The sequence below is a fragment of the Hemitrygon akajei genome, chromosome 3 (assembly GCF_048418815.1).
Source record: "Hemitrygon akajei chromosome 3, sHemAka1.3, whole genome shotgun sequence".
NCBI classification, from domain to species: Eukaryota; Metazoa; Chordata; class Chondrichthyes; order Myliobatiformes; family Dasyatidae; genus Hemitrygon; species Hemitrygon akajei.
In genome coordinates this window covers 42,630,179-42,642,766 of record NC_133126.1, presented here as the reverse complement: position 1 = coordinate 42,642,766, position 12,588 = coordinate 42,630,179, and the positions used below count along the sequence as shown (strand labels likewise).

At 36.6% G+C, this 12,588-nt stretch overlaps 1 protein-coding gene across 8 annotated transcripts in view; it reads left to right on the top strand.

The window, feature by feature from the left end:
- LOC140724911 (ena/VASP-like protein) overlaps nucleotides 1-12,588 on the top strand; it is a 249,431-nt gene that overhangs the window by 167,376 nt on the left and 69,467 nt on the right. For 5 of the 8 annotated variants that reach the window (XM_073039682.1, XM_073039685.1, XM_073039686.1 and 2 more), the window contains one exon: nucleotides 5,793-5,971. In XM_073039682.1, the coding sequence (XP_072895783.1) occupies nucleotides 5,793-5,971 (179 nt within the window). Of the gene's footprint in view, nucleotides 1-5,792; nucleotides 5,972-10,784; nucleotides 11,264-12,588 lie in introns of those variants that run through there. The other 3 variants (XM_073039688.1, XM_073039680.1, XM_073039687.1) reach the window with 2 other exon arrangements.

The following is a 12,588-nucleotide window of genomic DNA, read 5'->3' as shown; positions in this document are numbered from 1 at the left end:
GTCTGTCACACCTTCCTATTCTTACCCTCACTGGTACATAGCACAGGTAACAGTACAGAGGTTACTAGAGGTTCTGCTTTTTAGCTTCCTTCCCAACTCCCTATATTCATTCTTCAGGACCATATCTCTTTTCCTAGCTATGTCATTTACCATGCTTGATAGATGAAAGGTATCCTACACGGTACTGAGGCAGTCCTCAGAAATACATCTCCAAAATTGCAATAAAAGCAACTTCTTTCCTCCATTGTTTCACTTACTTTTTGTATAGCAATACTGGAGATTCAAAGCAACACACACACACAAAGTGCTGGAGGAACTCAGCAGGCTGGGCAGCAGCTATGGAAAAGAGTAAACAGTTGACATTTAGGTGTTTGTGAGTACTGATGAAGGGTCTCAGCCCAAAAAGTTGATTGTTTACTCTTTTCTATAGATGCTGCATGACCTGCTGAGTTCCTCCAGCATTTTGTGTGTGTTAGTTTGTTCTTGAATTATTTCTTCTTTTCCCTAGTATTTCTCTTAAACAGTTAGCCTTCTGGATTACCATTTTATAGCTGGACATGATTAATGAAACATAATGGATATCCAAAACATATCCACCTGAGGCAAAAATAAATGCTTTTATTTTATACTTTGCCCTCCCTTTGATGCTCTCTCTGTTGCAAATAGAATGAATATGTTCTATATTTACATCTACCCTAGGAGAAATCTTTTACGGTAATGTTGACCATGACAACCATAATCTATATCATAAGTGATAAATATTTATGTATTAAAAACCTTTAAACAAATTGAGGGTGCATTAATATTTGCATTAAACACAAATGTAAACAACTAATCATGTTATTGGTTGTGTAAATATGAGTGGGGTACTTGTACAATTCTACAATGTAAGCAGCCTCAGGGAGTACAGGAAATCATTCAGGATTATTTAAAAGTAGAAACTTTGGGAAAGGGCTGCAATTGGGAATTGGCTATGAACAGCAGTTCAGATGGATCCCATTTTGACCTGTAGCATTGGTAAGTCGTGAAAGCACCATTTTAAAAAGCAGAAATCGACAGAATAAAATATTTTAACACTGAGAAAGCTGGCAGCTATTTGCATGACTTCTACGAATAACTGGGTTGTTGATTGGTTGATAGCATGTCATACTGTGAATATATTTAAGCACTTTTGCTATTAGATTATCAGATTTCCATGGATGATTAATATAATAAGCTATAATATAAAAGGCGTATTAAATCATCCATGCAATGTATTTTTTAAAAAATGTTCAGAAAAGAAGCAAAACTATTTTCACTTAATGGGACTCCTTTGTTGGTTATGGTACCACAATGATTCTATTACAGGAATAGTTATCAGGAGGCCTGCACATTTATCCAGAGATTTGAGTTAAAAGCCAAATTTATAGGATGAATACATTATTATCAGTAGTAATGACTGTGAAATTACCACACTGTCATAACATATCAACTATAGCATACTCTCTCGGGAAGAAAATCTGCTGAACCTATCCACATTAGCCTAAAAAAAGTAGATTCTTAGAGATAAGATTTATAAGCATTTGGGGAAGCATAGTTTGATTTGAAACAGCCAACATAGCTTTCTGAGGGACAGATCATGTCTCACGAGCCTCATTGAGTTCTTTTGAAGAAATGACAAAACATATCAATGATGGCAGAGCAGTGAATTTGGTGTATATGGATTTCGTTAAGACATTTGACAAGTTCCCTATGGTAGGCCCATTCAGAAAATAAGGGGGCATGGGATCCAGGGAGACTTGGCTGCATAGGTTCAGAATTGTCTTGCCCACAGAAGGTGGAGGGTGGTAATAGAGCACATTCTGCATGGAGGTCAGTGACCAGTGGTGTTCTGCAGGACCCCTGCTCTTTGAGATTTTAATAAATGACTTGGATGAGAAAGGGGGAAGGTGGGTTACTAAGTTTGCAGATGATATGAAGGTTAGTGGTGTTATGGATAGTGTAGAACATTATTGTAAGTGTAAAGGAGACATTAATAGTAGACAAAACTGGGCTAAGAAGTGGTAGATGGAGTTCAATCCAGAGAAGTGTGAAGTGATTCACTTTGGAAGGTTGAACTTAAAGGCAGGGTACAAGTTAATGGCAGAATTCAACAGTGCGAAGGAATAAGGGGATCTTGGGGTCCACGTCCATAGAAACCTCAAAGTTGCCGCACAAGTTGGTTAAGAAAGTATAGTGTTTTGGCCTTCGTTAGTCAGGGGATTGTATTCAAGAGCCGTGAGGTATGTTGCAGCTCTATAAACCTCTGGTCAGACCACACTTGCAATATTGTGTTCAGTTCTGGTTGCCTCATTATATGAAGGATGGTGACGCTTTAAAGAAGGTTTAGAGGAAAATTACCAGGGTTCTGCTTGGAGACCATGTCTTATGAGGATAGGTTGAATGAGTTAGGGTTTTCTCTTTGGAGCAAAGGAAGATAAAAGGTGACCTGATAGAGTTGTGCATGGTGATAAGAAGCAAAGATAGAATGGACAGCCAGAGGCATTTTCCCAGCGTAGAAATAGTGAAGTGGTAATAATGTGAAGTGGTATAACTGTAAGGAATTTGGAGAAATGTATGGGAGGATGTCAGAGGTAGGTTTTTTACACATAGAATGGTAGGTGCATGGAATGTGCTGTCAGAGGTGGTGGTAGAGGCAGATACATTAGGGACATTTAAGAAACTCTTTGATGGGCACATGGATAAAAGAAAAACAAAGGGCTATGTAGGAGGGAAGGGTTAGAGTGATTAAAGTGTCAGCACTGTGTTGTACCGTTAAAGTGATTAAAGTGTTGTACTGTTCTAAACTCTATGACTGTGGGATCTAAATTTTAAAGTAAGATTTGGTGAATGTAGAAGCTGGTACAATATTAAGGAGACTGCTATCCTTACTTGGGCTGGAAGAAGATCAGGTGAAAGCATAGGTGCAAGACATTGTTGAGGTGTAATCTATTGAGAGCAATGTCATCTATAGTAGAGGGAAGGCTATAGTTAAATAAAAAGAAAAACCATCTTGGCAAGTTCTCCATCGAAGTAGATATGATGGAGATACTGTAGATCTGTCAGAAAGAAATAGAGGTGTAGTGGAAGCATTTATGTTTAAAATAACTGAAGGATTCCCAGGGCTTGCAGTAGATACTGGTGGCTAACCTGATCTCTGAGGTTAACAGAAAAATCCAGCAATAGAGGAGTCATTAGTGGACCATGTTTTATTAATTTTGCTGCCAATTTCTACCTTATTTTCATTTTACTTGGTCCATTGCTGCCACAATATTTCCTTTTCCATTGATTTGTTTTTAGCAACAGACTGTATTCCAATTATTTCATAGTTAACCTTTTTTGTTGAGCACAAATTTATAAATTTCCTTAGGAGTGTGTTATGTATTGAAGAGATCTAATTCAAGAAACTAAGTTGAAGTCACCTTAATTCCCAGCATTGTTGTCAGATTGCTAATCACTTTCAAACTAACCATAAGCTTGTTCTTCTTTCAAATATAGCCTGCACTCTATGCTTAGAATACAGTCTTCTGACAGTTCAGCTGTTATTTAATCATATTTAAATATGCAGTTCTGCTTTTAATTAATTTTGTTTTAATAACATTTCTGCTCTGCTGTTGAAATAAGGAACTAATTTAGCAGAAAATCTTTGGGAAGTATTATTCCATCATGGAATTGAAAGTGTTACAATTTCATGAGCATTCTTGATGGAACTCTCTCTCTGGGAGCTTTGACACCCATCAATATTATTTAATTTTTGACTTGTCAACTTTAGAAACATACAGTGAGGAACACTGTCAACAGTACTCATGGAACAGGTCTGGCAAGATGAAGTTTGGTGAAGTCTGTAGGGCAGCCACTTTTCACTGCTAAGCATATAAAATCCATAATTTTGTGTGGACCATAATGATGTTGGTGCTACATCAAACATGCTACCCCCTATCTTTTTCATGTATTGCTTATTGCCTACAGGCCTATCCACTTGTTCAAGAAGCTGGACTAGAGAGACTCATCCGTGGCCTGGTTTGTCCCAGATATAGGCAATACAAAATCAGAGCGTTACTGGGAAAAATTAGGTCACAGGGTTATGAAATACACTTACTATTGGACAAATTCTGACCAACCAAGCTTTAATTGCCTTGCTTGATCTAGAACTGCTCAATTTAAATAGGTCCATCTTGAGTATCTCTGTGTCTTTCCTGCTGCACTTTCCTTTGGTCCCCTCTGACTTAAGGTAGTGATTCTTAAGGTAGTGACTCTTTCCCAATGCCTAGACTGCATTAACCAATCCCAGTGCCAGTTTCACCCCTCCTACTATGTGCCAATTGCAGTGCTCTGACACATCACTTGCTAATATCTGACTTCAGCCAGACATCCCTCAAGATCCATAACCCTTTTCCCTCATCACTGGCTTCTCCTAAACCTTGCACACTGTAGGTCATGCAATGGCATGTTTGGAAACACTCTATTCCTCTATCTTGGGTATTTCCTTGATGAAATATATTATTATGCACAACATAACATCCAAATTAATACTCCTCTATAGCTGTCAATGAATGGATATACAATATCACAGGTACTCATCATGGAATTATTTTTATTTTAATAACCTTGACATTCTTTTGATTTTTTGAATATGGTATTATATGATAAACATGTATTCTGTTACTCTTAACATTACTTCTAATGCTATATCTGTATAAAATGTGAGTATGCGTCTGTAAGTCTTGTGTGAGTCATAATTTATAGCATTCTTGCTTCAGAGTAAAAATTAAAGGGTTCAATTGCTATTCAGGTGACTTGGGAATAAGAATCTTGGTTAACTGTACAGTGTTGTCCTGAGGTTGTTCTTTGTGTTCAGAAGTCCTGCCTTTCCAATAATACATTAAACATTAATTAAATCCTGTCTTAGAGATATAGAGATTTGCAACAATATTGAAGAAGGGCAATGAGCTATCTCTTCAGTCCAGTCAGTATTCATACTTTAACCTTAGTGCAGAGCATTGTACACTGCGTTGGAATTATACAGGATCTAGCTTGTTCCAATTTATCGGGACCTGATGCAGTGGACTGAACATTATAACTGCTTGGCATTTAGCAAGATATAGTGTGGTCTTTGGGGCCTGTAGACCTTGGTGATGAACTGCCGAGTCTATCCTCCCAAACCTGCAAAACCCTGGCTGCTTTTGACAAGAGGAGGCAAATCTGGGAGTAAAACCTGTGAGGCTTTTTCAGAATTTTGAACTGTCTCCAATGCTCCATTTATTTGAAAGCATTCGAAATGACTATAAATAATAAAATCCAGCAAGACCAAAAACAATTAAAATACAAAATAAAATAACTAAATAAATTAATAAAACCATTTTCTCCTAATCCCCAGGCCAAAAATTTTCAGTGCTCTGAATGAGTTCTCTGATACCAATGGCAAATGATTAGAGTGCCAGATTCTCTATTTTAATACTGGTAAATCCCACCAAGAAAAGATTCTCCCATCTCACTAAACAGTATCAGCATACCATATGTACCAGCATGTTCCAGACTTAACAACGGACCTACATAACTCCAGGACTTGTGTGAGAGCAGCTACACTAGGTACTACCAGCCACAGTAACTGTAATTTGGCCCATTCTATTGATGGAGTGTATTTCAGAATACCAAATGCTGAATTTACAACGTGCTTATTTTCACCATTACCGTTATTTTAATTAAATAAAGACTCATAATTACAATCTCAAGACAAATGCAGTTCTTAAGATATAATTTGCATTTGTTTGTAGGTTGTCATAAATTATTCTATCGTCAAGGGACTGAAATATAATCAAGCTACACCTACATTCCACCAATGGCGTGATGCCCGCCAGGTATACGGGTTGAATTTTGCAAGCAAGGAAGAAGCCACAGCCTTTTCAAACGCAATGGCATATGCTTTGAATGTGCTAAGCGCACAAGATGGAGGTATGTACCATTTGCTCTGTTTTACAAAGACGTACACGTTGCTTCAAGTGCCATCTACTGTTGTTGTTGTGTATAAACTGCAGATCTTACAGAAGCTTTAAAACCCTGGCTATTTTTAGCTACCTCAGCATGTGTGCTTTCAACATTGTCTCTGGTAGCTGCATGTATTCTGTAAAAGCTGTGCATTTAACATTGGAATTATTGAAAGGAGGACATTAAGGATTCATACTCTGGTTACATTTGGACATCTGTACACACATTGTAGCCAGAAGTGTGCTTGATGAGACAAGTATTTACATCTCAGCAAATATCAGATGAGTCATGAGCCAAAGCAATTAGGGCAGCATCTTAAACACTTTTTTTTATTTTATTAACTCATTGTAAATAAAATTATTGATACAATTAAGATTGCTGAGTGCAGTTTGATTATTTGAAACTGTTTAATTTATGAGTGAGTAAAATAATTTACAGTAATAGAAATAATTCAAATATACAAAACCATTGGGGTTCCATTTCCTCATTAACACATGAGAAATCATATCCCAAATGATCTTAAATGTCTGAGTTAAAGGGAATTTTAAAGCATTCTCAATGTTAACTGGAAATCATGATGGCAATTAATTTGATTTTGGAGGATAAACAGTTGTTTAAATTACAAAGTCCAATTTGTAATGGGCATTATTTTTTCTCTGAACTTAAGCAATCTTTTGAACTGGTTGGACTGTGATAGGACTAAATGCTCTGGGAAATAAATCATTGCTGATGAAATTTGTTTTTTTAGAATCATTGAGTTGCATGGAATTTTGGAAGTAGATATATTTGTTTTCTTTTGATGATTTGGTTCTCCTTATTTCACAAGGTTTTTATTATTGCAATTGTAAATCCTGTTAAAATCATCGAATGCAAGCTTCCAGTTTACTAATGCTGTCAATGCAACTTCAATTAATATGAGCAGATGCAAAAATTCAATTGGCACAATTCTCTGTGTACATGCATTTGTTAGTGTGCATCAATTTTTACATAACTCAAGATTCAATTCCCCCCTCCACCCAATGGCTAACTAAACAATTTCATTTGTAACCACTTCTTAAATTTAAAAAAAAAATCAATTACATGGTGGATCTTCAAAGTATGAAGTAGGGCATATTTCCTCTAAAACTATAACAGTGGTATTTGCACAATGTCTTGAGTAAGGGCATAGGCAGCATTATCTCCAATAACTTAGACTATGAGATGGCATTTGTATTGAAAGTGGATTACTGTACTTCAAACTATGTTATATCAAGTGAAATGTTTATAGGAGAGTAAAGATTGCTTTTGCTTCTAGAAGCTTTCGGTTTTACACACTTATTTTTAATTAGAAATTTTGGCACAGGTGGAAACAAATTACCTCAAGCATGGTTCTTAACATGAAAGGTGGAATATTTTACCTAACAAGGAAAATTAGTAAAATTTTAAACCTTTTTTTTGAAAGTTGGAAATGAAAGAAGGGATAAAATCTTCAAAGCTATAAGAGAAAAGTTGAGTTCAAATTTAGTGTTTCCTCAAAAAGGAAGAGAACAATTGTGGACCAGTCATCTCAGAACATCTTAAGCAAAAACATTGTGCTAAGATTTAAGACCAAGATCCATGTTTTTGTTTGAAGATCTGACAAGTAAAGAATGCTTTGCTCCTACGACTTTATCCAAGTCTAGTTTAAATACATAATGACTCTTTTGGGATTTCACAGTGCTAAGTGCCATTAAAAGAACTATTGTAATATTTTACTAATGATTTATTTTCTTCGTCAATCTACACCAGGGGTGTCAAACTCATTTTAGGTCACGGGCCGGAGTGAGCAAAATGCAGCTTCATGCGGGCCGGATCAGTCAGACGCGTGCGAACGCAGCTTTCGTTGCCTCCGTTTTTTCAGCCTGCTCTCATGTGTCTCAGTCTCTGCTATAACTACAAAGTGTTTCACTTTACAAATTCCGTTTCTTATGAAGAAAACTGCCGAGCAAGACTGCCGAATAAACACTAAAAACCCTGAAAACCTGGTACCTGAATAAACTCAGCATTAGCCATAGCATACGCCATAGGCGCTTCGATTACTGGGGCCAGCTTTAATAATAATTAGATATTATCTCGTGGGCCAAAGATAATTCCACCGCGGGCCGGATTTGGCCCGCGGGCCTTGAGTTTGACATATATGATCTACACTGTATATCATATACAAACAAACCAATTTATATTCCAAAATATATCTTCATTTCAATTTAGAATTTGATTAGGGTTGTTAACAGTAAGCAATTAAATAAATTAATAAAAGTTTCAAATAGCTGACATAAATCATTAAGATGCATTTCAGCGCTATAAAGTAATAACTCATCATCTTAAAATAAGAGCATATAATGATAGGTGAAATATCTTAGTTCACTGAAATTAAAATATTTTATCAATGCTTAGCTACAAGCATAATTGTTAGCGCACAATTTTCTGTGGCACTCCCTAGCTGTTTGGGACTTTTGTCACAGGCTGTTTATTTTCAAAATATGCATTTTGGACATACATGTAGAAAATGCATGCAGGAAGATGGGGCAAGGTCACTTGTTACAATGCTCAGCCTATTCTCATCAGTTATAAAGGAAAAATAGATTTCAGTTCTTATCTGGGGAAAAAAACAAGCATTTTCCAATATTCAGAGTCGATGGAGAAGGTACAGTATATTCTATTATAATAAATTGTTAAACTGTAACTGAAGAGTGCAAATAAAAATAATACTTCAAACAAAAAAATTAATAATATATCACTTTATGCTTATGCTGTCTTATTTGAACTTCAGATTTTTCAGCTTCAGTGGTTAAGTAAACCAGCTTGCTAGGGTTGATGAGTAGTTAATCCCATACAAGCTATTAAAGTTCTGCCCATTCTATTAATAACTCTTCCCTGTCCTTTGCCAGTCATGATTCACTGCCATCTGATGGTTAAACAGTGGATGTGCAACCCCTTAAAAGACATTAAAAGATGCAAAGTATTTTCAGTTTTATTTTGTTTTCATTTGATAATCTTACATCCTAAAGGAATTGTGTGGTCCATGAATCTGACTTCCAAATCACTCTCATTGAGTATCTTTCTTTGCTGGCCGACATGTGAAACATTCTCCCTTCTTAAATAAAGTAATTTGTCCTTAGAATCTTCCTTATCACTGTCAAAAGTTTTTTTTAATTGTTCTGCCCTTGTAAAGCTCAATCCTACCTCCCAACTTTCTTTTTTACTCCCAGGTGTTTGAATGTGTGGTTGAGTCACAAAGTCAGTGCTACCTTGTTACTCAAAACACATTGTAAAAGTTCCTTCGACTATATTTCTGCTCCTGGCACAGTATCAAAATGATTAAAGTCACTAATTAAATTGTATGTGATTGTAACACAGGTAATCCAACCATTAAGGTATCTTCAGAGGACGGAGGTTCAGGTTCTTAGATCATTGGGATCTCTTCTGGTGTAGAGGTGATCTGTGCAAGAGGAATGGGTTGCATTTAACCTGGAGGATAACCTATATCCAAGGGAGGAAATTTGCTTTTGCCACCAAGAAGGAATTAAGTTAGATTGGCAGAGTGGTGGGACTCGAGAGAGCAAAGTCAATGAGAAGACAGGGACATCATTATTGTTAAAAGGGCAGATAGGACTGCTGCTTTAAATTGCATTTCGTTCAATGCGTGTAGCTTAACAGGTAAAGTAGATGAACTAAGGGCATGGGTTGCCTCTAGGGACTGGGATATTCTGGCCATAACACAAATGTGGCTGAGAGGAGGACAGGACTGACAACTCAAATGTTCCGGCATACTGATGCTTTAGGTGTGACAGAGGGACAGGTAAGAGTAGAGGGGGTAAAACACACAGAGTGCTGGTGGAAATCATTTTGTGTGTGTTGCTCAATATTTCTAGCATTTTCACAATCTTATGTTAAAGAGTACAGAGGGTGTTATTTTGTTTAACACGGGAGAACATTGGAGCAGTGTTTCGAGGCAATATTCTTGAGGGATTATCTAACAGGGTCATTTGGCTAGGACTCAGAAATAAGAAGGGGGTGGTCTCTTTGGTAGGGCTATAATATAGATCCCTGCTTACTAGTCAGTGGGAACTTGAGGAGCAGATATGTCAAGAAATTGGATGTAGCTGTGAGAAAAGTAGGATAGTGCTAGTGGGAGATTTCAATTTTCTCAGTATCTACTGGGCCACCCAGAGCACAAAGTGTGGAAATTTTGCAGAATTTGTCCAAGACATTTTCCTCACAATATATAGAGGAACCTACTTGGAAAGGAGCAATACTGGACCTCCTCTTGGGGAACAAGGCAATCCAAGTAATGAAGTGGCAATTGAGGCACATTTTGAGTATGAACTTGATACTCTCCAAAACTCTGTTAGCCATTCTGTAACTGATACCATCCCATTTATCCATCACTGTACTGTTGCAGGAATTAACAATTGACAACTGTAAAGTTTCGAAGAAGAATTCTGCTGTCAGAATTTGAACTAGCTTTGCCATAAAATACCAGCAGTGCATAACTGAGAGCAGCATGGGTGTAATGTTCTCGTTTGAGTAAGAATGACCTGATATTTACAGGTTATGCATTATGTATCAAAAGTTTAAATAACTTGCCTTTGTCCTGGATGTGCTGCTTTATGACATTATTTCTTGTCTATTTTTCTACACGCACATTTAAATTCTTTCGCACCCAAGAATTTGTCATATATTTTCTTTACTTAAGTGTTTGATTTTTGAACTCTGCCACATTTTATCCTGACAAGCGACATGCGACGTTGATGCTTCTTGAACAGGACCTGACTTGTAAGCCCCTTCTCCAGTTTCTTACCATCTGCAAACTGCCCCGTATAATACATATATGGCTCATAAGGATTGATGTCAGCTTCTCTCGTCACTGACAATTTGATTGGAAGGATGCTGTTCTAAAATATCCAAACAGCTTTATGATCCTTAGCTGTAATGAAGCCATTCTGAGTCATTTTCCTCTAAGTAGAGGAGTTGAGAAGGAGTCTGCTAACCATGGGATTTTCCTGCCTATGCTTAATTTTATGCTTCCAGTGTAGTTAGTTCCTTGTGGATTCAACTTCAGTTTTTATGTTTTATGACTCTAAATAAGAAGTGATCAGAATGAAAGAAACAAATTTGTTCAAAAAGAAACGTTCTGTTAATATTGAAAATCAAAGACAAAGCTTATCGCAGAAAACGCCAGTTCAACAAGCTCAGAAGGACCACAGTCGGAGGGTTAGTCGGATGACTATTACCTTACATAGTAAGTGAAGTCTTCTACAAAGCAAAAATAATTGAGCAGAGTAAAGGGAGATATATTGATGAAATTGACATATTTTAAACAAGTGTTGTATTATAAATGTAAAGTTTAGAAAATTTGGGATTGGTTTTTCTAGTTATTGAATAAGTTACTGGTTTATAAAGTGTTATTTTGTGGTGAAAGGAATCCAAAATTACTTCTGTGTGAAATAACTTCTTTGTTACCCTGTTGATTGCTGAATTGCATGTGTCATTTGTTACGAATAATTTTGAAAATCAGATTAGCAATGAATATCAATAAATTATATTGCTATGGGCAGTCATCATTAAAATTAACGTATCTTCAGAGACTTAGACTTTTGACACAATTTTGTATGAATGTTCACCATGTATATTACCAAATTCAGTATCAAGAATTAATAGTGGCATGAAGGCCAAAAATAGTTACAGTGCTCCTTGGTTCAGATGAAGGTGAAGTAAATGATTCATGAATTTCAAACTGGATTTATAGAGACCTTTTCTTTGATTAATTTAAATACTACTTCACCAATCTAGATCTTGGAACATACCTGAGAATGCACTGATCTAATTTGATTTCATTATGTGCTGAAATTTAAAAAAAAAAAATTTTAAAGTTTACATCCTAAAGCTAATGTGAAAATTGTAAAACTCATGATGTTTTACCATATGTTTACTAGAACAGGTTTCTAAATGAACCATGACTCACACGTGAAAACTGAGTCTTCAACACTGCTTGTTGGCCAGAAAGTTTCAGCATGACAAGGAATACTAAGTTTGAGACTTAGGTTAATACATTGTTATCTTAAACTTGTTTTGTAGTTTAGATTAGTTAAGTATGAAGTAGCAATCAGTATTTGAAAAATCTTAACTATTCAAAATTCAATGTGCAAGTTAAATTTATTATCAATGTAAATACTGTATATGTCACCATCTACAATCCTGTGATTCGTTTTCTTGTGGGCATACACAGTAAATCCAAGATACTTAATAGAATTAATGAAACACTGCATTTAATAGGACAGACAAGCAACCAAGCAACAAACATCTCCTTCAGAGCAGGCGACAAGGCAGCCCTAACAATAGCAAGGGCAAAACTGTCCCTGGCCATCAGTGAGGCAAAGCGTGCACATGCTCAGCGAATCCACAGCCACTTCCAGGACAGCAGCGACACGCGGCACATGTGGAAGGGCATCCAGGACATCACCAATTACAGGACAACATTACCTGACTGTGTGTGTGATGCCTCACTCCCAGATGCGCTGAATAACTTCTATGCTCGCTTTGAGGCGGAAAATGATGTGGCGGCGA